Raw genomic sequence first — 25,458 nt, forward strand, 5'->3', positions numbered from 1 at the left:
TTAAATAGGCATTGAAGACCCACATTTTTACAAAAAAACTTGCAGAAAATTTTAATTTCTGAATAAAATTATGTGCCACACGGCTATTAACAGCGAAGTATTAGTTTCTGGAATTTAATTTTACAACAAAATTCTACCAAGCAAGAAATACGTATTTAGTAAATAAACACCGTAATGTAATGATATAAGGTACACAAATAATTGATTAGCATACAATTGTAAATACGATTTTAATAGATTAATGCTCAACTAAAAAAACAATAAAAACTATTACTTTTTAGGGACTATCCAAATGGTTACATCATGTACCTACATATCTTTGTCACGTTAGTTTTACAGAAGGTAAATTATGTTTTTATAAGTTGGTATCACAAATCAGCTGTTCAACAATACACTGCAATTTATTGAGGAATCCAAATTATTTGTTACCAATTCTGTACTAGTTTAATGAGTGCAATTTAATACAATTAATTTACTACTCGTTTGTTAGTGAAGTGTATTTTAAAGTAACTTACTATCACAATTGCAATGCCTTTGTTATTTACAACGGAAGAATATGCCGACATGGTATTTGTCTTAGGCGTTTGTGACGGAAATGCAACCGCTGCTACTGCAGAATACCGAAGACGATTTCCTAATCGCAGAGTTCCAAACCCAAAAAACGATCAGTGGATCATTTCGTACCCTATAGAGTAACAGGTAAACTTCCTAGTATTAATAATTATCGGGATCGCCCTGCCCAGAATAATGTAGATATGGAAGAGGCTATAATCATGGCTACTGAACGCAGTCCTGGTGTCAGTACACGGCGTCTTTCTAGCCGATTCGCAGTGTCTCAGTCTGAAGTATGGAGAACTTTGCGCAAAAAATAGCATGTTCCCTTACCATAAACAACAAGTTCAAAGTATTCAACCAACAGATCCTCCTCTTCGATTGGAATTTTGCAACTGGTTAATTAGAAACCGTCAACATCATAGAACCATTTTATTCATGGATGAAGCTCAATTTACCCGATATGGCGTCAACAACCTTCACAATGAACACACTTGGGCAGAAGGAAATCCACATAGTACAATCGTGCGCAACTTTCAACACAGATTTAGTGTAAATGTATGGTGTGGACTCATTCATGATCGATTAATAGGGGACCATTCATTCTCCGAGGACATCTAAATTCCCGCATGTACCTAGAATTCCTTACAGAACAACTACCACTATTATTAGAAGATGTTCCATTAGCAGCAAGGTGCAATATTATTTATCAACATGATGGTGCCCTGCCACTTTTCCCATAATGTAACAATGCACTTAAACGAGCAGTTTCCGGGCGATGGATTGGTCGCGGTGGACCACACACTTGGCCACCAAGATCACCAGATCTAACTCCATTAGATTTCTGTATATGGGGTTGGATGAAGAACCTGGTGTACCAGGAAAAAGTAAATACACGTGAAGAGTTAATAAATCGAATTGAAGATGCCGCCGCACAAATCAAAAACAATCATGCAGCGTTGCGGAGGATAACTCGATCAATCAGAAAGCGAGCTGCTAAGTGTATTGAAGTACAAGGACTGATTTTTGAACACCTGTTATGAAAGTGGTACGTAGTATTTTAAGCTTTAGATGAAAAACAATAATTTATTTAAAACTTAATTTAAATTGCATCCTAATAAATCTTATGTGTAGGCTACTCTATGTCATTAAAATGCGGTTTTCCTTTGCTTTGGAATTTCTTGCTTGGTAGAATGTTTGTTGTAAAATTAAATTCCAGAAAACTAATACTTCGCTGTTAATAGCCGTGTGGCACATAATTTTATTCAGAATTAAATTTTCTGCAAGTTTTTGAAGTGAAAACTTCTTTAGGCGCGTTGAGCGTTTTGGTAGAGGGTAAAATCAAGGCCGCACTATACACCAGGCCGGAGCCATCCAGCTGTGACGTCACAGTAGCAGCCGTACGGCTAGGAGCGGCCGTTACATTCAATGCAAAAATACGCAACTTACAACCTGCCATTTGACAGCTTAAAATCTGGAGTAAAATTATATATGTTATAATCAAATTAAAGCTTACATCATCCTCTTTAAATCTGTGGCAATATTGTCTTATTTTGGCATGTATAAAAATAATAAAATTGATTTGAAAAGACGTGTACTAAACAAATTAGAACATTTCACTTCATGCTGTTTATAAATCTACTTGATGGCTTAAACTATCAAAAGACTTATTAAATTTTTTCAATATTTGGAAGTTGGGGTATAAATGAAGATTAAAAGTGAGTTCAAAAACTTATTTTAATTTATAAAAGTATGCTTATTTCGAGTAGGTAGTCACAATATTAGTTGCAAAGGTAAAAATGACATATTAGTAAAACAGTGTATGTAGGTATCATCTGATATTACAAAGAATTATAAATACCAAATAAACATAAAACAATACTTATTACTTGTTAGAATAAAATTTTACAAATTCAATTTTGTTTAGTGTTTTATACATTTTAGTTTGAACTTAACTTAGAAAACATTTCTCTTTTTGTTAGATTTTGTTTTTACACTACAATTCTGTTCAGACTGTTTTCTTTTCATTGAATCAGTTGCTGGTCTGGAATAAATTATTCAAAAGAATATTACAAAATGAAAAAATGAATTGTACTGTAAGTCTACTTTTTCTACATTACAAACTGTTACACTTTTCATTCTCATTTAAGGCCAAAAATTCTAAGATAGCTCTCTGATTATTTCTCAGAAGAAAATTTACTTTCATATCTATCAGATAAACAAACTTTAAAAGATATAACAATAACCTGAATAATGAAAATCAGAGGGGTATTTCAAGGCACCCCTATCAATTAAGTTAAAGTAAACATTATCCTTCCGTAAGGACCGATAGAAACAATTTGAGTCAGAACCAAGGGTTAACAATTCCTTGCACGATTTACATGATATATTCTTTAAAATTAATATGGCTGATATAACCACCAATTACTAAACTTAACATATTCATTCTCTGTAACTTTAACTTCATTCAGATCTACTTGAAACTCGTCAAAAAACTGGATTAACGATTTCTTTTTCACATTTCTCTAAATCATCGTTCTGAGAGAATATATCTTATTATACATATTTCAGAATATTTTGCAGAGTATAATTTCATGAGACTTAATATTTTCAACATTTTTTCAGATTGTATTACCTGATTTACTGAAGTTTTATAGCAGGCCCCACTCATTTGCCTAAATTGGCCAAAACGTGCTTCTAAACTATTTGTTTGAAATTTTCCTAGTAAGATGTAGGACAATTTTAGGTTCTTAGTTAAGAATTCCACTATTTCTAACAGAGTTTTTGTAGTAGGCCTATGTGCGGCTTGTCTCAGCTGATGCGGCCGGCCACTGCGATGACGTGGCGCGCTAAGTGGAGGGGTGGTGACTCCGGCCTGGTGTATAGTGCGGCCTTGGTAAAATCCTCGGTTCGCGTCACCGACATGCTAATGATACTAACCTGCATGAAAAAGTCAGTCTCGCTGTGTTTTTTAACGTTAGACTTGGCCGCGGACTACTAACCTGCATGAAAAAGTCAGTCTCGCTGTGTTTTAAAACTGTCCCGGCGGAGTATGAAAACAGACTGCGAAAATCAGTGACCTTTACGGCTTCCTCTCGCGATTTAAAAGTGAAGCCAATGTCGTACAATTCTGTAAGATGCGTCAAATTAAAGCTCTTAATATTGGCAATCTATTGGTTACATTTTTAAATATTAAAAAAATTTCGAAAATAATTTTGATTATGATTTACATTTTTACATAGCGTTTACAATGACAAGAAAAAGTAGTAAGCGAGGATTTTTTTTTATTTTTTGGTCAGACAAAATTTGTCAGCGAGAAAGTTGTGTGAAAATAGATGAATATTTTTTTTGTAATTTATCATTTTTTTATTGGAAATTTAGTTTAGCCTGTAGTAGAGTATGAAGTGATGAGTGAACGTTTCTGCCGGAAACTGTAGTTGGCGCATTGGGTCACTGATACCGTATTAACTCAATAAATTAGTTTATTGTGCAATAAAAATACCTTTACGAATGAACCAAGTTAATTTAAACTAATTTATTAGTTTTAAAAATATTGTGGGTTTAATTGTTATTGCAATTATATACTTTATCCGTAGCAATAACTGTATTATTTACAACGGTGTTCAACTCACTGTTGTGTTCACTCGGTGTTTACTCACTTGTATTCTATGTTTAACTAACTATTAATATTTGGAGTAATTACAACATATTTTTATACAGATAAATGAATAATGAAAACAACGAATATATTTTTAAACATTTTTAATATTTGTATTTAAAATTTAGCATTATTCATTTTAATTATGTTTTTAATATTTAACCTCTTCATCATGAAATGAGTGTTATTACGGTATAAGATTTATCTTACTAGCGTGGTAAAATAGATTTCTAGTTATTTGATAATATTTTTTCGTGGATTTTAAAATTGGAAAATTAAAAACGCGTCACATTTTACAATTACAGATGTACTGCTACTATAACGTATTGTTAATTACTCTCAACTTAATAGTTCCGTTTTCACTTCTATCGGCAGTCCCACGACTGCTACTGTTTTTTTTTTTGTAAAAATGTGGGTCTTCAATGCCTATTTAACAAAAATAATTGTCCGTTAAACCTTAAAAAAGTGTTTTCAAAATTATTTTATTTCTGTTTTTTTTTGGTTATAACAAAAAAACTAAATGAGATACAGCTATGAGATGAACTTTATTCAAATTTCTCATCTAAAAATCCGTTAGAAAAAAGTTGCATTCGCCTATTAAATATCTCTTCATAAACACGCGGCAAATCATCATTTGACCTCCTGCACACAATTTTTGGTGAAATCTTCAATTGGCCATAACCCAGTAAGGAAGCATTTCCGGACCCATGTTTATATGAACTTTTTTCTTTATTTTTTATAGTACAATCAGCTCAGAAAGTGCCGGTTACACTAACCGAATCACCCTGTATATATATATGTATATGTGTGTGTGTGTGTGTGTGTGATGTGTGTGTGTGTGTGTGTGTGTGTGTGTGTGTGTGTGTGTGTGTGTGTGTGTGTGTGTGTGTGTGTGTGTGTGTGTACATACACGGTTTTATCTTGTGGGTAACTTAAAATGAGTGTGGGAATTTCTTTTAATTCACGTTGGCCACCCTGCTTCTAAGTCAATCAAGTTTTGTATTCTATTAATTACTATCAGTCATATGTTATTAAAAATTAAGTAAAATTTAACAAAACACTTTGTTTACATTGGTTTCAAGTTTCAAGTGGTAGAAGAAAATTATTCTATCAAGTGCATAACCTATACAATATTTTATTAAAGTTTCAGTGCTCACTCTTAGTGCTTGTTTGTCATTAGTGCTTTTCTTCTCCACATAGTAGGCCTAGTAAAATTATTTTAATACCCAAAATATAAACAATTTAATAAGTAAAATCGCTCTTATTAGGTGTTGAAAAGTGGTTAAAATGAACCAATGTGTCAGCCTCTCACATAAGGGGAGCTTATGTTTTCAATGAGTTTTAAACTAGGCTAAATATTAGTGTTGCATTTAAGAAACACCTACAATTAAAAGTGCTCAAGGTCATCATTAGGCCTAATTGTCTAATATGGCAGAAACTGTAAGAATTCCAATTTTTGGTTCTAAACCTCCTTGTGCTTATAAATCTCGTTTGGAAGAGAGAAAAGTAAGGACGAGAGCTCTAAGAGCAGAAAGAAATAGAAAACCAGAGAAACCAGATGATTTTGTTTGTTATGAAGATTCAGAAGATGAAGATGAACTACTAACACCATTTGCTGAAAAGGAAATTCTTAACAAGTCATATAATTGTGTTGATTTTATAAGAAGTAGAGAAAGTGGTTTAAGAGAACCTAAACGCTTTAAGTCGAACCATGGTTCACGTCACATATTAACAAATGATATGTTCAAAGAAAGGCCAATTCAGCTTAATACCATGAACAAGGTGTTTTGTTCTCAGTGGCTGAGTGATCGTCAAGTTGCATTCGGTACAAAATGTAACAAGGTAAATTGAATCCTATCTAGGCTCGTTAGGATTTTGAACTTTCACTGTCATTACACACTCGCACGTGTATTCTTGTACGTTTCATTTAATATAGACTTACTAAGTTAGTACTTTTGGATGCAGTGTATTAAGTGGCCACAACAAAAATTGGATCTGAACCAAACTATTGATTAAAAACAGTACTAGTTGTACACCCTGGTAATTTTATGTCTGTTTTTTATAAAAAGTGTGATGCTGAGTTGTTCTGCAAACCAGTTTATAATGTGGTGAAAAAAAACGCTCAAAACAACAGGCATATTTATTTATCAGTGTGCTGTATGTTTTGTAGGAAGAGTGTTGGTATTTTATGTAGTTTATGTAATATAGATTTTGTTTAAGTTATTTAATATTTTTAGTTGAGAACTAATATTCCATTCGATCAGCCTCTCTGTGGAGAGCCGTCATGAGTAAAGAAATCTTAAACTGAACATCCTCATTAATTATTTCTATTAGACTGTGTGTTGTTCAAAATTGTTTTAAAGTAAATTAATTTTCCCAACCAAACTTGGCAAACTAAAAACATTTCCATTTCTAAACCTCTTTTACAGTTATACCTTATGAAACTTTTTATAATCTTCTCTGTACATGATTGGATGGCTGAAAACTGCACCATTTGATCTAATTAAGGTCAGTAATTTTTGTCTCGTAAGAATAATTAAGAGGATGCTAAAGAAAAATAGACAAGAGGAATATTTTTCAGCTGATGGTGTACGATGTGGTGACGCAGCGTATAGATCAGATCCCGTCTCTGAGCAGTCGCAGTATCAACGCAGTAGACTTGCCTCCGGAGCAGCAATGTGGCATTCACTCCCTGCAGATCAACCCTTCACGCACGCTTCTGGCCACAGGAGCCAAGAACAGTTGTGATGTTGCCATCTATAGGTTACCCACGTTGGACCCTGTCTGTGTTGGAGAGGTAAGGTAGTGTTCATTTCAAAAGAGTTACAAGGTCTCTGCAAGTCTTTTTCGCAAAGGACAAAAATTTAGGTCTTGCAAAAAGTATATAACGTTGTTATGAATTTTTTTTCCCATCCAAGAAATGTAGGTACATCAGTAGTACAATAATGGAAATTGAACTTATTTTAAAGAGTTTTATGAGTGGAAGGAAGGAAACATTGAGTTTGTGTTCGTGTTGATTAGTGAGAACTAACTTTCCTTAGTAATAATGAAAATTGTGTAAAACACAAAAGTTCATTATTGAAGGTTGTCGATGTTGACTGTGTAAATATTATTCTTACGTTGTTGAGAAAATACTATTAAAACATTACCAATATTTAGATCATATTTCATTTTGTTAGTTTTGTTTATACACAAAATAAATCAATTCTGCATGACGGTTAATATTTTGTTACTAAAAAGTTTGAAAATGATATCAGGATGTCTACCAGTCATGAAAGTTCAGAGAAAGTAACAGATTTTAATGAATGGTCATGGAATTCGTTGAAGCCACCACATATTATGACTTTAAATCACCAAAATTTTCTGATTAAAGTATCAGTTTTGTTTACATAATAATAAACTAGTGGTGTTTTGGGCCAAATCTCAAATCCAAATCTTCAATAGAGATTTAGGTTAGAGAATCAATCAACGGAATTTGACAATTGAATCTGTGGAGACTCTCCACATTTAATTGGTAGTGTACACCAAATAAACTATCTGTAAAATGTTTTTATAATATTTGGGTTTGAAAAATCATACATAGATTATCTTATTTGCAAATTATTTGAATTTTAAAAATAATATTTTGCTTGCTTTAGTACTTTCTATATATTTAAGTTCGTGCAACACAACGTATCTGCTTTGTATATGCCCAGATGACAGCTGAATGGCATTACTTAAATTACTGATCGTGAAAACATGATCTTTGTCGTACTTTGTTTAAAAAAACCTTTTAATACATAACATATTTATAACAAAATTATTCTATTTGAGTAAACCATATTTTGCTTGTAGATCTGTATTTGTGTACATGTAATGGTCTCAAGTGTGCTGGGTATGTTTGCGGATGGCAACTCATCACCAGTACACAATTTACCAATTCATAAAATGTGTTTTTGTAATTTTTAATTGTGTTTGAAAAATCAAAAATAGGTAACTTTATTAACGCATTATCTGTTTTGTAAATAATATTCTGCTTGCAGTTAGTATCTTCTATATTAATGGTCGGGCATTACCATGAGTGCTGTGTATGTTCACGAACGGTAGCTGATCGGCAGTATGCAAAGTACCACTTGCTAAATTGTGTATGTATTATATAATTTAACTGTACAAAAAATGTCCTTAGCGTTGTAACCCAAAATAATGAATGCTACTGACTGTTAATGTACACACACTGAGCCATTGGCTTTTATCACTGGTCATGTTTTGACAAGTTGTACTGTACAGAGTGAGGTGAACAGGTCAAGTGTACCTTGTCTGTATTGTCCTAATCCCAGATATCTCATCAATTGGCGTTCCCATTGTTTGAAGGTAAATTTCACAAATGTTTTTCTTAAAATAATGTGACATATATGACAGGGAGCGCACAAAGACTGGGTCTTCGACATGTGTTGGTTGGACGATCAGTTCCTGGTCAGCGGCTCGAGGGACGCCCGCATGGGTCTGTGGCGGATTTCTGATCCTGACATGGGCAAAGACAGCGACATCCCGACGTACCAGTCCATCTCCGCCGTGTGTGTCAAAGAGTGCAAAAGTGCGCAGAAGGTGCGTGCGCTCGTGTTCAATAAGCGTGCGCGTGAACTTGCCGCCCTCTCACTCAACGGTTACATACACGTCTGGAGCGCAGAAACATTCCAACAGGTGGGTTTGTCACGTTCCCCTTCCTTGGTTTGGATTGGCGATCGAGCAAGGTCATTAGTGTTATAAGAGATCAATAGTAGAAGTAGACTGGTAATCGTATGTTGATGTTTGAGGCTGGCGAGAACAGTGCGAGTATTGTTCACTCTAGCGGATCTATTCTGTAAACAAGTAGTGGTGTTGTGGGGCTGGAAGAGCAAGGCAGGGTGGGGGCAAGAGATGAAGAAGTGCAGAGTAGGGGGGACAGCACAGTGCAGCGCAATCTAGAGTGGACTGTCAGCACCATACAGATCGCAGTCGACTTCTATTATTGGTCTCAGGTATTATAAAACTACTCCTAAAATAATAAATGATTAAAATTCATATTTTTTGCATTACTGAACATTCTTTGTGAGTTTTCTGCAACTAAAATTCTTCAGTATATTCACTATTATCTTTCTCCCCGATGTCTATGAGATTTAGCCCAATTTAAAAACAAATTTGTTATTCTATTATTGATACTATGTATATGTTAACTCCTCAACTGATCATATTAACACGTGCAATATGGTGCAGTGGCAGTATCAGAATCTGAGATCTCACTTAGTATAGAGGTGCAGTGACGTTAAATTTGATGTTTTATATTGTTATGGAGAGATATTTTATGAATCAAGCTAGCTTAGTCTTGCTCTTCACTACCCATGGTGCCGAGATGTAGATTTTTAAAATAATTCAATTCTCCAACTTTTCATTGTAATATTATATGAATGTCTGCAGCACTCCACCCACATCAACAATCTGCCAAACTTTGATTTGTAAGATGAATATGTGATATACTATAATATTACTACCTATACATTGCTGGAATAGAACCTATTTAAATAATGAAATACTGCGAGTAACTTGATTAATGACAGTCTTTCAGTTTTTTCAGCGCAACATGCTTTAGGAAAATTTAAGAAATAATATTTTGGACATGTATATCATAGAAAATCTTCCAGTTCAGATTAACTTTGGCAAGGAAAATCCCAATTGTGAACTTCTCTTACCTTTTTGTGTGATAAATATGTTTTTTTTATAATTATTTGTAATGTAAAAAGCAGTAAAAATTAAATGTCTTATAAAGATTATGAACCAAAGGTATCAAGTAAATTTTGTATTCAATAGATAATCTCCCGCAAATTGCCGTCAGTTCAAGAGAATGTTTGCATGGCTGTCAGAGAGAATGGTTCAATGTATGCTGTTGGTTGCCGATCATACACTCTCCTCTTGGACTCTCGGACAGTGCAAGCGATAAAGAAAATTCCTTCCAGATATAGTGGTTGCGGTAAGTTTAAAATCCAAATTTCTCTTTAGGGCTCAGAAAATGCATGGAATTCAGTATAGGTCAGTATATAATGTGTCAGTATAGGTGATCCTTGTAGATCAAGTAGATCTTCGTCAACATTCTAATGGAATCTGACGTTACTTACTTTGTTGGGCCTGAAGTACAAATTTTATGTTAGTACTACTCTGTCCTACATCAGCTAGCTAACTTCATAAAGTTAAAAAGCTTGTAAGTAAATTTTATTATGCTTATTTCCTTGTTTTTACTGAAAATGAATAAAAATGTGCTACTTTGCAATCTTTTATGTTAACATTGTTCCATGTTAACATAAAAAATCATTACCTTTTACTTTTCTGAATCCCAAAAACTATATAGTTTTGTGTTTACAACTAAATCCCTAAATTTGTGTATTTTAGATTTTTTAAGCAGCTTCTATTTTATTATGAGGGAGATACTTTTATATAATATATTTTTTCACATGTCAAATACTAAGTACAATATAAGCAGTAATAATTTTTTATTTTTACTTCAAACCTAAATACTTAGTTTTATTCTCTGACTCTTAACAAGAAAAATGATATATAACACTTATACAGACACTAAATATAAGATTTTGTATGAAATGTATAGAGGGACCCTGTTAAAACTATGTACTATCAGAGTACAATTTAGAATTTCTGATAGACGCTTGCAGGGTTATGTCCATATGGGAGTTTTATTGCACATAACTATAAATGCTTGTAACTGGTTTACACATTTTCTTGATTTTTCAGGTATTCGATCTGCCAGTTTTCAGACAGATACATTGACGATAGGCACTGGACTCGGGATGATCATGTTTTATGATCTGAGAGCCAACAAATACTTAGAAAGTTCTATTAACTCCACTCGGACAGTTGTTCTGAAAGCTTCTCGGGGATACGTGGTAAGTACAGAAAATAGACGAAATTGCACAAGGCTGATACATTTAATTAGTTAGGTCTCTAATGACCGGAATTAAGGAGAAGGGAGTCTTGCACAATTACACACTGTATAACAATATATTTTATGAAAACCTGGTTGTGGCATATATTTTTATTGTTAGTGCAGAAAATTTTATATCATTATTCCAATCTGCTATCCAATTATCTTGTTACACAATTTTTTTAAATTATTACTTTTTAGTGTAAATAGTAACTGAACGTATTGTGATAAACATCTTTATAGTACCTAGTTACAGTATTTAAATTGTATTTAAATTAAAGAAGTATCTTACAATAAATAAAAACTTATTGTACTAAAAACTTGGAAGTAAAAAGGGTGGTTCATAAAAAAACTCCCTTAAAGTACTCTAATCTTAAGTAGCTACATGTGAAATCAATAAAAATACAATATTGCTGTATAAAATAACTTTAACACACGTCTCATCACGCTTTTCAAGTAATATGTCCATCAATAAGTATGCAGTGAATGCATCTTTTTTAATTGACTGTAACAAACCATAACAATTTAGTGCTCAAATTGATAGTAGTATTAATAACAATAAAAAACATTTGTACAGTTTGGAACATTTTTTTGTTTTGTTTTTTTTTAACTTCTTGTTCTTTTTCGTACAGCTAGTGAAAGTGAAAATTGACTCTAGGTAAGTGACGTGTCACTAATATAAATACAGTAATCATTGTCATAAACTTTCAAACAGAGCCCATGTGTAAACTTATCTGTCTCCAGATTTGCCTGGAAGGGATATTACTTATTATCAAACAAGATATTTTTGTTAATTATGAAATTTGCTGATTTTCCTTCAGGTATAACACATAAATGAATATACAGCGCTGTGAATTATTTAAACTTATCACAACTGAACAATAAAGTACTGTGTTTCAGTTTCCTGATGAAGAGTACTTGGACGGGTTTCAACAGGTTCGCTACACTCCGGCCATCTATACCCATTGCTTCGACTTTTCTGGGACACGATTGTTCACAGCGGGCGGACCCCTGCCGGCGAATCTCTACGGAAATTACGCCGGTCTCTGGCGATAACCAAATGAATTCTAGCACCTTTCTGTCGATACAATATTTACATTAATTTATTTGCTTTCGACAGTTTTATGTACCTGTTACTTTAATGTTGAACGTGGTCTTTTATATACGTTATTGAAAATGTTACAGATTAAACCATTTGTTATTTTATTTTATTATTAAGCATTTTCTGTACATGTATTTATGTTGTGTATATTTAGGTGATTTATATTTTTAATCACCGGACAAAATCTTTTTGAGAATATTGTATTTTTAATGTTTTTTAACTTCTTTTAGTTTGTTTACCTTTAAAGATTGGTATTATCGTTTTATTGATTTCTATTTGGTCAGAAACATATTGATCGTTGATGTTAATACAGAGTAACGTTCTGTTGCATTACACTGCTATGTTGTTTGTTACATAGAATTAACCTTCAAACATAAAACACTGTGAACATGACTTTATGTTGGCCTGTGTATGGAAATTTTCTCCTGACTTTTGTTAATTATTAACTTTTCGAAAAAGAAGTTCACTCGGTAGCCCAAGAAAACAGTTTGAGACACAACCATTTGTGGTATCTGCTTACCATGGGCAATATCTGTGTAAGTGCTGATTCCAAAATTTTAATTATAAAACACTAATAACAAATTATTTTAAAAATACCATGTTGGGTAGGGAATTGTAAACCCTAATTTTAAGCATTAAAATGTATAACTACTACAGTCTATTCAACGAGTGTTTACACTTCGCACACAGCGTGGTGAGCCTCTGGGGTTTTTACCAACTAGAAAGAGTGAAACTCAGGAGAGTGCACATGGGTTGTTCAAATTCCTAGAATATTGGCATGCTGAGTTTACATAGTCACTCACACCTTCCTTCACTCGAGACACTTTTAGTATATTGGTGCCTCTGCATTGCCAGTAAAGTTCAAATTCAGTGTCGTTTTTAGTGTGTTAAACAAATAAAAAGAACCTATGATATTGAGTTTTATCAAATTTTTTCAATTGACGGTTATGATATGAAGTTGGCGGCACCCGCGTATTGCGTTACAACTTGGGTTGTAGATGTAAAAAAATATCAGAATTGGCTAAAGAAACGATTCCATCAATTTTTATAGTATTTGATAACTGGGCGGTTACAACTTCACGTTGCCAGTGAGTTGGCACTACTGTGAACCAGCCTATCACACGTCACAGCGGTCGTGGGGGTCCCTTCACTCTCAATACTCGGATGAATCTACTGTAGTAAAGTAGTAATCATTCTGGTGGCCAAAAGAACAGGTGGTAATTCCTAATTAATGTATATTCTATGAACAAGAGCTGTTCACACATTTTCTATTTTTAGTGTTTTATATTAACCCTTTGCCATCGGCATTAAACTTATTTGATTGGCCTCTCATATCACCGGGCCACTATGGTGACCATGGCTGTCAGATAATTTATTTATGACCACATCCTGTCCTCAAGCTCGACGGGCCACTACATGTGGCCCACTGTGTTGTGCAGTTGTAAAATTCAATCCTTATCCAGTTTTGACAGAAAAGTGCTGCAACCTCTCAGTCAAATAAGTAACTAAAATTGTATGTTATTTGCAGCATATACCATAGTAAACATTGTTCAGAATAATTATGATTTATACCAGTGCATTTGGTGGAGATGAAGCTCGAAATATGGAAATGAGGTTATATTCTGTTGATACTAAAGACCTACTTGAAACTGGTTTTATTTTCATTCTGAAAATAAAAATGCTTTAAAAACAGATCAACCAATAACTTTATACTTAGTTTAAAATCAAATAATAAATAACCAATCAATGAAGTTTCAACGTTGAAGCTATTAAACTTTGTAAATTATTTGAGAATTTCATTTCAATCTCAGTGATTTTAAGGGACGAAGGTCAAATACTGCTTCTTAAATCTGAGTCGAAGTGGCGTACATGGTTACACAAGCCCCAAGTGGTGACGCAAAATCCAGCCGGCCACTGTGCGTGGCCCGGCGAGCTGAGAGGACAACCACTTGAGACTACATTCGAGCTGAGCGAGAGATAAATTTTGACCACATCAGTGGCTGTCCGATCGCAAAGGGTTAAGTTAGTGTTGTACATAATAATTTTGAACAATATTCGATAAATAAGTCCAAAATAAATCAAGATTAATGGAACTTGATTAAATATTCATCCTGAAAAAGGCTGTAATTGAATACATAATTCTATATTGACTATCCCTTAGTTTAAAAGACAGCATAATTAAGATAATTACTTGAAAATTTTAACAAATCGTACCAAAATACCATTGCTAGTAAGAGGCAGGCAATGCAATTTGTGAGCAACAGACAAAGTTTTTTACCTGGTACACACATTTAATAGTACCATAGTCACGGATGACAATTTATGTGTGAAATTTAATAATGGGAAGTCTTCCTGACAATTCCATCAAATGCTTGAATGTAAAGAATAATTTCAAACAAATTATAAAATAGGTTATTTGAAGGAAACAGGATTTTTCCGGACATTTGCCATTGTTCAGTGAAACAAGAAATCAGTAACACTACGTTTCCCGTACGTTATGTATTAGGTTAGTTATTTACCTGAAGAAGAGATCAGATTGCAGATAACGTAGTGTTACTGAAAAATCCTGTTTCCTTCACAATCCTTCCATCGTCAAAAATAACCTTCAAACAAAGGATAGGTTTTTTATGAAGTGAAACATTATTGCAACATAATACGTGATTAAATTTACAAAACGTGAGCCAAATATTTAGGTCGGACAAATATTGTTGTGACCAAATGTGACATAATTTAGTTTGTAGCTCAAAAACTTATAGTGATTTTAAGGATTTTAGATGCTTTCCATCGTTAACAATTTTTGTCACATAATGATGACAAATATCCTAAATTTGCATTATCCTTTCAAACCATCCACGATCATTAACAAACTTTAAACTTGTAATTTTGTTGGGATATTCACTTTTTGTAATTAAAGGGTTAACAACATAATATTTTGGGCTGGACTCAAATGTATTGTTTTGTTTTGTTCGCCCTGTCATTATTTGCAATTGTGGCAGTGAGCACTCCAAAGCTGTTATTTTGTTTTTGTTTTTTAAATTATGATTGTGATTAATATTTATTCTCTTTTATCGGAGTTTATGTAGAAAAAAATAAAACTTTTTTCTGTTTAATAGTGGTATTTATTGTAACCCATTCCTGTTGATATGAAAACCATTGTCTCAAACATTTTTAACACTTTGAATGCGGATCACATATTACATAATTTGACCTTCCTCAAGATCCCCGCTTAAGTTAACGTCACCATAATTCAACCATGATTCATCATAAAATTTCAAAACCCATTAAAATTGTAAATGTATGTAATTATGTAAATAATATAATAAAAATAATTTGCAATTTTGTAAAAAAACTTAGTTGATGGATTTTTTAAAGTGATACTAATTTGTTTTGTATACTTATAATAATTTATATAAAAAATTATTTATTTCTATGTGACAATAAAGAAGAAAACAGCGGGATTTCAGCACTGTAAGTATATTTTTTATACATTAACATGTTCACGACGTCAGGCATACACGATCTTTCACAACTGCCATCATGTACTGGTAGGGTTCACACCAGTCTTTCGTAATGCACGTTGTGCGTCCGATGTGGTACACATTATTTGCTATGCATTTCCTTATTGCATATTTACTGTTTCCCTGTCTTCGTGGGTTGTTAAATTTGATCCCGCGCTTAAATAAATGCCTCAGACTATCGTGTACCCCATCAAGTGCACAATTGCTTAATTTTAAGTTACCCCTTGAGGTACAGGCAGATACATTGAAAAAAAAACATACTAAAATAATTTTTTGTTCATGCTTTTTGTACATATTGTTATCGTCATACTTAACTGTTTAACATTAAAAAAGAGTAGTTTTTTGTCACTATTATTGAAATATTCAATGGCAAATAAAAAAGGTCTGAAATAAGCTGCCATCGTAAATGTATTAACAAGTTTCTCAGTTATGTTTTTACACTTACTCTATGGATGACATATTTTAAGGCATTCAAAGTGTTGTTAAATACAGATTTTTGTATATATGTTTGCCAAGCCAACTACACAACCCGTATTTGTATATTTTTATCCCATTAAAACAAACCAAAAAATTAATTATGAAAACACAATAGACATTATGGAAGACCTTTTGACCCTTTAAATACGTCATTTAACCTATACTTTCAGTTAGGATATACGCCTATTCTTATTTCAAAAATCCCTCTGGACTATGTCCCACTGTTCTCAAAAGTTGCATTACAGCAAACAAATATGATTAATTGAAGAGCTGTTAAATGTAATCAAATGTTCTGTGTTGACATTGTTTTTATGACAGCACAACCATGTGTTTAACTCATTTAACCACAATTTGAAATTTGTTTACACTAACTGTGTGAAAGCATAGACCTGCGGCATTACTTCCGTATTTTTCAAAAATATTTGAGAAAGCTATGTACGATCAATTAATTGAGATTTTAGAAAGTAATAGACTCAGAAATGAACAAGGTTTTCGACCAAACAGATCAGTATTAAGTGCTGGGATAGACTATTGAATCTATTATAGATTCCATTGATAAAAACAAAAGACAATAGGAATATTTTTGGACCTGACCCCATGCTATTGATACTGTTTACCATATAAAACTGATAAATAAACTTCATAACTTAGGATTACAAAAATGCAATAAAATAGTGTGTCATATATATCTAATAGTAAACTATTCAAATACACTATTTAAATAATAATGAATATTTCAAATGTAATTCAATCTTATTGCTTATTAAGAATGGTGTCCCACAAGTCTCTTTTTTGGGACCATTATTGTTTGTTTCTTATATTGGAGGATTGTCACGGGTCTTTAATGGAAGTCTTACCAACATAACTTGATGCTTAAGTTATCCTTTTATTTATGATCTAGAATTTAATCTAAATTTTAACAAAATTAATTCATTTCTATGTAACCATCAACTGCTATTGAATCCTAACAAGACAAAATTTATACATTTAAAAACTAAAAAAATTCAAGATAACCATTGTCCCAAAATACAATTTGAACAGATTGTAATATCTCAAGTGGCTAAATCTAAGTGTTTAGGTTTAGTAGTTGATGAAAATCTCAGCTGGAATAAACACGCAGATCAACGTCACAAAAGAATGCGAAAAATTTGCACACACTACAGGCATTCAAAATTTTGCTCAACAAAAATTTAAAGATTGTATATTTTGCATTTATTTACTCGACTATTACATATGGCATGAGTATTTATGGAGTAACCGTAAAAGAAAAGGTTTGGAACATTATTGGAATATTATTACAACAATGTAGCCTACAATTCAAATAACTTGAAGTACATCCGTAAAATCACATTTCAGACAGCAAAAAATAATTACTGTGTACTCGTTTTATGTATTTGAAAATATAATGCTTGTTAGTCAATCACTTGGTTCTTTGACGAATTTCAGAAGTTTTCATTCTTATAGCACTAGACGTATGGGAAGAATTGCTTCTGTTCAGAATAATTTGGAGTTTTTAAAAAGAAACTTATCTAGGTAGTAAATTTTATAACAAATTAACCCCAGTACATGAAAAAAATAAAAAGTAAAACTAAATTTTAAAAATTGTTAAAAGAATATTTAAATGAAAGACCACTAAAAGGCCTTGATGAATATTTTAAATTTTAATATCCAATAATTTGTAGTAGATATTGTGAGTTCTGTTTCCACTACTGTTTGCATTCTTTAAATTTTGGTTTATACTTACTAGTTTAATATTCATGACCTAGTTTTATTTATTTATATTTTTTAACATATAATTATTTTTTATGCCATTCTTGTACGTACTATATCAAGTTATATGCTATGTACAATGTATGAATAAAGAATATTTGAATTGAATTAAAAAGCTTGATAGAAACAACACTTTCTAAACCTTTCTGCAATTGGTGTTGAGCACAGAGTAAGAAAATTGAAGTTTAAGTAAAAATATACTTTTAACTGTACATTTTAGCAAATATTAAGTATGTCATGATTGCTCAGTACTCTAATGAAGATATAAAAGACAAAGTTACTATCTAAGATCTATATTTTGTGGATGAAAACAACAGAGACTGGTTGTTATAAAAACACCTGAGAAAAATAGTATTAAAAATGTATTTTTATTAAATAAATACAATGATCACATTGAAGTCATAAAAATAATTGGCAGCACAAGAGAAATAGAGAATACATCAATAATTAAAGAATTCGGACGAGACAGCAGTAGGTGTTATAGAATTCCACAAACAAGTTTTTATATTGTGGCTGATATGAAATAAATATCTGAGTAAATCTAAAATATTTTACGACGGAAGACAAAAAAAATTACAATAATTATTTCACTTTGAATTACCAAATTAGTTGTTTTCTGTAGGTTGCTTAAAATGGTATTGTCATTGTTTTCCTTCCTCCAAATTATTTCACCATTTGAATGGTTCTAAATTTAAATTTTTATGTCCTTAAACTTACATAACAAAACACACAAATATTGACTTAAAACACAACATTTATCATGGCACTTTATTGTATTGGATAAACTATTTGAAACTGGCTTTTAATTACCTAATTTACTAGAAGAATTTCATTTACTATATGGTATATGTACAAAACAGCCAGATCTTAAAAAAAGGTAAATCTATTTCTTGCCATAATTGAGTATTTTTAGGATATGAAATTTCTCATCAGAAAAAACTCTAGTTTAGTGCAGAAAAGAGTTGCCCATAGATACTATAGGCATTACCAGAGATAAAATTACATACAAAACAAAGTTAACTGGACAATAAACTCTTACAACGTACACACTATTCGTATTAGGAACTATGATATTATTCAAAAATTTCATTAACTATACAAGACCATTATTGTAATATTAAGTTCCTATATTCGCTTATAAAATATTTTCAAAAATACTTGTATTGTCCTTGTAATAAAATCGTATTTGTCATTCATTTTTAAATTCATCTTTTGATCTATAACACTTCAGTAATTGTTAATTTATGTGGAGAGTATTTTTAAGGTCCCTTGCCTAAAATACTTTTGAATGTGAATGCACAGTGTAAAGTATTAGGCTATAGTTTTCAGCATTATTGTAACAATTTTATTTTTCAATTTCAAGTTACAACATGACATAAATCAAAAGTTTGTTTTTTTTTCTCTTACTTTTTTAACCTTTTATTAAGTTTTCAAGAATTTCCGTTTTATACTCAGTTAAAATTAGAGAAATACAGCCACAATTCTTTTAGAAAAATTTCCATATTTTCCAATTGCATAAGGAAAGCAAACATCATCTTTTTCCGGATTTCTTCTTGCTCTTCAAGAAAGCCAAGTATTTTTCCCGGTCCCTACAGAAGATCTGCGCAAGGTGCGCCTGGCTGCCGTAGGTGGAGGCTCTCGTGTTCTTGCACATCTCTAGCTGCGTCTCGGTGAGGTTGGGGTCACACTCCACCATATGGAACACATGGACCAGCCCCGGATCGGCAGCTCGGAATATCGTCACGTTCTCAGCTATAGCTACAAACTTGTCGAACAGGTCAACGTCCTCCTTCCCCCACCCTTTGATTGATGTGTCGAAACCACCGACCTGAAAAAATCCACTGAATTATAGATATCAAAATAATAAAACTGCTGGTTTATCGTCTAAAGTTGTTTTACAAGAATTTAACAACTAATTTAATACACTATGTTTCAGTCAATATGTTTAAAGAAAATATAAAGTTTTAAGTACATTCATCACATCTTACAAAATTTAATGATTGAGTAAATTGTTGGCTAATATTCTAATAACTAAAGCAACTGTCTTGGTCAAATTTATTACAAATCGTGGTTATTGGCAGTCTCTCATATTCTAATTCTTATATGCAACTAGATTTCTTACTCCGTATGAATGTTTTAGACAGCCTGTCTTGCACTTTGGGGTATGCCTGCTTCTGAAGAGATTTGAGCTTGGGTCAACACTATCTTTGAAAGGAATAAAAATGTGATACTTTATACCTGAAACCCAACAAGATTTGGCTTAGCAGTATGGTAAGGGACTATCATCATCAATCTTGAGAGAATTCTTAAACAACAGAAGAGAGTATCGGATGTCTGGCTGGACTGCAACTCCAAGAAAGCTGCAGAGAGCCCTTTAAACACCTCAAAATCCTTACTGTTGTAGCCCTGTACATTCTGAAAAGATGTGATTCTTCGAGCAGTCAACTCTGGACAACATAGGCCTAACAACGTTCACCAACATAATTCAAGAAATACCATAAACTTCAATCTGCAATACCATCATCTAAGCTTTTTTACGGAAGGAAGCCTTCATACAAGTTGCCAAACAACTTGAAGCAACAGCATCCAAACCACTGACTGAATGGTTACAGGATATATCCTTCTACATGGAGAAAGAACTCTATGATTCCTGACCTTAACTAATTGTTTGTTAATCTTATCAACACCAAAAACTGTAATAATTGACGCCATTCTACTCTCTATGATCATGTTAATGAGTTATGGCTAAAGTATGGGGGGAGATCAAGTTCACTTGAACGTCTGCAGGGCTAATCATTGTGCTCATGTCGAGCTCATAAAACTGTTTAAAGTACTCTTTAATCCTATGTTAGTCTCATTCTTGTGCTAATAATTATTTAAAGTTATTTAAAAGTCTGACATGACTTTGTTGTCACACTGTATAAGTCTCATCTTAACTTAGTCCATAATTTAATATTAAGAGTTGGACTATTATAACAACTTGCACCAATCAGACTTCAAGCAGTGAGGTATAAAACTTGAACTGAAACTAACTCACTGTAAATCACACAATAAGTGATATCATATCTCAAGAAAAGTCTTGTTCTCAACCAACCATAACCTTAAAGATTATTTCTATATTGATGTTATTTTAATAAATACTATATAATCAAACATTTTGAACTTACACGACGTAAATCAGTCTTATACAGGCTGGTGATTCCAAACCCGAATTGGCGCCAATACCCAGTATCTTGAGAGATCCGGAAATGTGCCGGTGATTCCAGAGTATTGTACACTATACGAGGATCATACTGACTGAACACAATTGGAAAATATACACGTTTGCCCCTCACAGTGTTCAACCGGATCCTCAATAAGGCTTCAGCATTAAATATCATATCGACGTCAATAAAAAACAACAAATCATCCGGTTCCGTCACATGAGCAGCACCGTATTCCAGTGCTAGGGCTCGCGCAAACGTTTCATTCACTGGCAACACAGTTATCCTCGTGTAAACATACTTCTCCTGTAACCTATTTATAATTGAGATCGTCTCATTGAAACTGTTTTCCCTATCGTTCGGGAAGAGCACTACGGTGAGCGTTACTTTCTCCTTCGATTTCAAGCAGATGCTCTCGAAGTTCTCGATGAATCGGAGAAATGTGGTGTGCCGCCCAGAGAGAGGAAGGATGAAGTTGATCAACTTGTCAGTAATATCGTAGACCCCCTTCTTGTCGACTGAGGTGGGAGGCTGGAGTGCAGTGCCCTGTGCTGTCTGTCCTAGCCGCAAGAATCCTGCTTCCAAAGGCTGCCGAAGTCCAGTGGCCGTCAGCTCCTCGGTGATAACGTCCATCTCGACCTCGGTGTACGGGACGATATTCAAAATGTCTTCCATTTCAAATGTTTCTCGAATCTCGATAGCTGGAAAATAAGAAAAATTGTATGTAAACCAAGTTTAAGAAAGATTGATTATAATATTAAAAGACAAGCAAAGGTTATATAATTGAATAATTCAGCTTTTTGTTGAACATAGATATGAAATGCCTTATTATTTTAGGTTCCTTTTAATACAGCATCAAAATACCAGGTTGAAAAAAGTATACTGCTTAGTAGTTTTTGTCTACTTTATGAAAAGAAAAATCTGCACAACAGCTTAGGAGTTTACAAATTACTTTTAAATGCAATACATTTCTGCAACTACCCCAAGATATGACGAACAGCTTAGTAGACAATCTTACATGAATGCAGAAGTTCACATATTTCCACCAGAGTAAAGAATCTTTTTTTCTTTACACTTTTTAAAATTTAAGACTAAAGAGTATAAAAACATGAATTTAAAAATATATGTAAAAAATGGACAGTGGGCATTCATCAAAGTCTATTGGATTGTATTGTATACCACAACACTGTTCATAAAATATATCCTATAACGTTTGGGAGACAAAAGAACCCCGAAATTGATCACTGTTTTTGTTACACGTTCCATAACAAAATTAAAAGTGTCAAAACGCATAATTAAAAAAATATCCTAATCAAGATGACATTATACAGTTTAAATTGATGTTTTTTCTAAACGAATGAATGTTTATATATGAAATAAAAAACCGCTATTCCTGTCAGGAACTAAATATAAGTGAACTTGGCACTTAATACACAAGATATGAGTTTTCACAACTTGTAGAACAACCATTGTTTTTACATGTAGTGGCTTCTTTTTTCGTATCCATTTTGGGTTAGTGGAAAGAAAACAACAGCATAAACTCACATCAACAAAGTAACTCAAAAATTAATCAGCAGTCAGCTGTTTCTATTAATACTAATACACTTGAGGCAACACCTAGTGTCCATTTTAATTTATTTGATCACACGCCCTGCTTTACAGTAAGTTGTCCTACAAATGACTGTGGGACGCTTAAAAGTCCCGCTTTGGGGGTTGGACATTAAATATTCTGTAATAATATGTATAACATATTTATTTTATTTTTTCCTTCAGTTAATGTAAAAATAAATATTATTCCAAGTGCATAGAAAAAACGAAGATCTATTTTTTTCTATCCCTCCAAAAACAAGTAAATTCGTGTGTGTTCGGGTGAGTTCGGAACCACTCAGCGCTGGTACACATTTTGTCCACACGAGTGGACTACCACTGAATACTTAAGTGGTACTACTGACTGAAACTGGTTTGAATAGAATTTTTAATCAAAAGTTTATAATATAGCATTTAATAACTGCTGAAGAATCTGCTTCTTAAAATGCTGAGACTCCGTCTGTGGTGAACTATTGTTTTATAAATAATGTATACAAATATTTGGACTCTTGTTATTAAATATATTTGGATCACTGAATTTTCTTGCATTTTAAATTTAAGGGTACAGTAATTGTTCCACAAATTAAATAATTAAATACAACAAGCAATACCTGTAAAAGCCTGGTGCAAGTAGACATGTTTGCGCACTGGAACCGTCATCTTATGGCCTCGGAACTTCTTGTAAGTGAGCAACAAGTCGAAAATATAATCAGACCCGTGAATAGGATTCATTCGGAAATATCCATAGAGAAGTTCTTTAAAGTCAATCTCTCTGCCTTTCTGATCTGCATTGACATTTATTAAATCCATTACCTTAAACACAAAAGAACAAATTTTAAATTAGTTCCTCTTGGGGAAAAAATTTAAAAAAACTATTTAATTAGAGGTTTTTGTAATAAATATGCAAAGCAGTTCTCATATTTTGAAAAAAAAAGTTTGTTAAGGGTTTAGGTTAGGACAACATTTCTTTTATGTATCAAACAAGAATAAAATTTTGGGCTAACTAACCTCTCTGACAGCATCCTCAATTCCAACGTAGAGAGCTTTTTCTGGTCGTCTGCGAGGATTTAGGTTTTTGTCAGAATAGAGAGATTTTGAGATGAAATCCCACGTAAGAACTTCCTCCGATATCTTTGGCTGATACTGATTCAAACTGAGCTCCACACCTGCGAATAGTTTTAGACTTAGACTATATTTGATTAAAGGCTTCAATATCTCTATTTAAAAACTTGGAAATTCAATTATAGTGTTACTGACCTTTTCAACAATAGTCTTTCCTTGTTTCTTTGAAACCTTAACATGTTGGATTGTCTATTCATTCAATACGGCTTATATGGAGATGGCCTATATTTTTTTAACCATTGCGGATAAAGCAGTAACATTTTATACATTGATACTATACTTAAGTACTAACTTTTTTAAGTAATTATAAAATGTCTTAATCATTTCAGAGGATGGCCCACAAAGCAAATGAAAGAATAGGTTGAGTAATACATCAAATTATTTCATTTGATATCTTAATTATTTAATTATTAAATTTGATGCTAAAATATCTATTAGAAGAACCCAATGCTGCAAATCTAACCTCAAACCTTCCTCTAAACAAAGTGCAGATAGTTTAAAGTGACAAAATTTAACTTAAAGAATATCTTTAGTGTCATTCTTTTTATTAGTTGCATCTGTATCAACTCTTCTCCTTATTCTGTTTGATAACATCCTCGTATGGGCCAGGGGCCCATGAGGACGGGGAGAATAGGTCCTAAAGGAGGATTAGCCTCTCCTTTAAATAAAAAAATACTTAAAAAAGAGTAAAACTCCCACAATACACTTTGGAATAATTAATATGAGGACAACAAGATATCATCTGCTTCCTTTTATACACACCATAGCTAATCACAAGGACTAGTGAATGAGTCCAGAGTCCGCTAAACTTAACACTTAAAACAACCAGATATCAGCAACCTACCCAACAGAGGAGCTTCAATAACACAGGAATCACAACTGGCTGATCTACTCTGCAACACTCTATCCACAGACTTGTTGACTAGAGATGCCATGTACACCAACTCTCTGTACAGTCCCACCCTCTGCTGAAGAAGATCTCGCACTCGTAAACTCTGTAACATAGATAACTCTGCTAGTACGGCAAACTTGCTCTGCAACACTCTATCCACAGACTTGTTGACTAGTGATGCCATGTACACCAACTCTCTGTACAGTCCCACCCTCTGCTGAAGAAGATCTCACACTCGTAAACTCTGTAACATAGGTAACTCTGCTAGTATGGCAGATCTACTCGGCAACACTCTATCCACAGACTTGTTGACTAGAGATGCCATGTACACCAACTCTCTGTACAGTCCCACCCTCTGCTGAAGAAGATCTCGCACTCGTAAACTCTGTAACATAGGTAACTCTGCTAGTATGGCTGATCTACTCTGCAACACTCTATCCACAGACTTGTTGACTAGAGATGCCATGTACACCAACTCTCTGTACAGTCCCACCCTCTGCTGAAGAAGATCTCGCACTCGTAAACTCTGTAACATAGATAACTCTGCTAGTATGGCTGATCTACTCTGCAACACTCTATCCACAGACTTGTTGACTAGAGATGCCATGTACACCAACTCTCTGTACAGTCC

At 33.2% G+C, this 25,458-nt stretch overlaps 2 protein-coding genes across 3 annotated transcripts in view; one reads left to right on the plus strand and one right to left on the minus strand.

Moving 5' to 3' along the window:
* The first annotated feature begins 5,203 nt into the window (after positions 1–5,203).
* On the plus strand, positions 5,204–15,368 carry LOC124366317 (DDB1- and CUL4-associated factor 12 homolog). Of its 2 annotated transcripts, none has more exons than XM_046822772.1 (6): positions 5,204–6,052; positions 6,792–7,007; positions 8,609–8,890; positions 10,034–10,193; positions 10,967–11,118; positions 12,057–15,368. In XM_046822772.1, the coding sequence occupies exons 1-6, from the start codon at positions 5,639–5,641 to the stop codon at positions 12,210–12,212; spliced, it is 1,380 nt and encodes a 459-aa protein (XP_046678728.1). In that variant the 5' UTR covers positions 5,204–5,638; the 3' UTR covers positions 12,213–15,368. The 2 variants fall into 2 exon arrangements, with proteins under 2 accessions (XP_046678728.1, XP_046678729.1); XM_046822773.1 differs by lacking the exon at positions 5,204–6,052 and adding an exon at positions 6,144–6,718.
* Positions 15,369–18,372: 3,004 nt separating this feature from the next.
* Positions 18,373–25,458, minus strand: part of LOC124366886 (chondroitin sulfate synthase 1) — a 70,803-nt gene continuing 63,717 nt past the window's right edge. Inside the window, 6 exon segments of the mRNA XM_046823486.1 lie at positions 18,373–19,851; positions 21,191–21,927; positions 23,425–23,626; positions 23,822–23,979; positions 24,780–25,055; positions 25,110–25,353. Coding sequence (XP_046679442.1) covers positions 19,555–19,851; positions 21,191–21,927; positions 23,425–23,626; positions 23,822–23,979; positions 24,780–25,055; positions 25,110–25,353 — 1,914 coding nt within the window. The 3' untranslated portion in view covers positions 18,373–19,554.

This window comes from Homalodisca vitripennis, chromosome 7 (genome assembly GCF_021130785.1).
Source record: "Homalodisca vitripennis isolate AUS2020 chromosome 7, UT_GWSS_2.1, whole genome shotgun sequence".
Lineage (NCBI taxonomy): Eukaryota > Metazoa > Arthropoda > Insecta > Hemiptera > Cicadellidae > Homalodisca > Homalodisca vitripennis.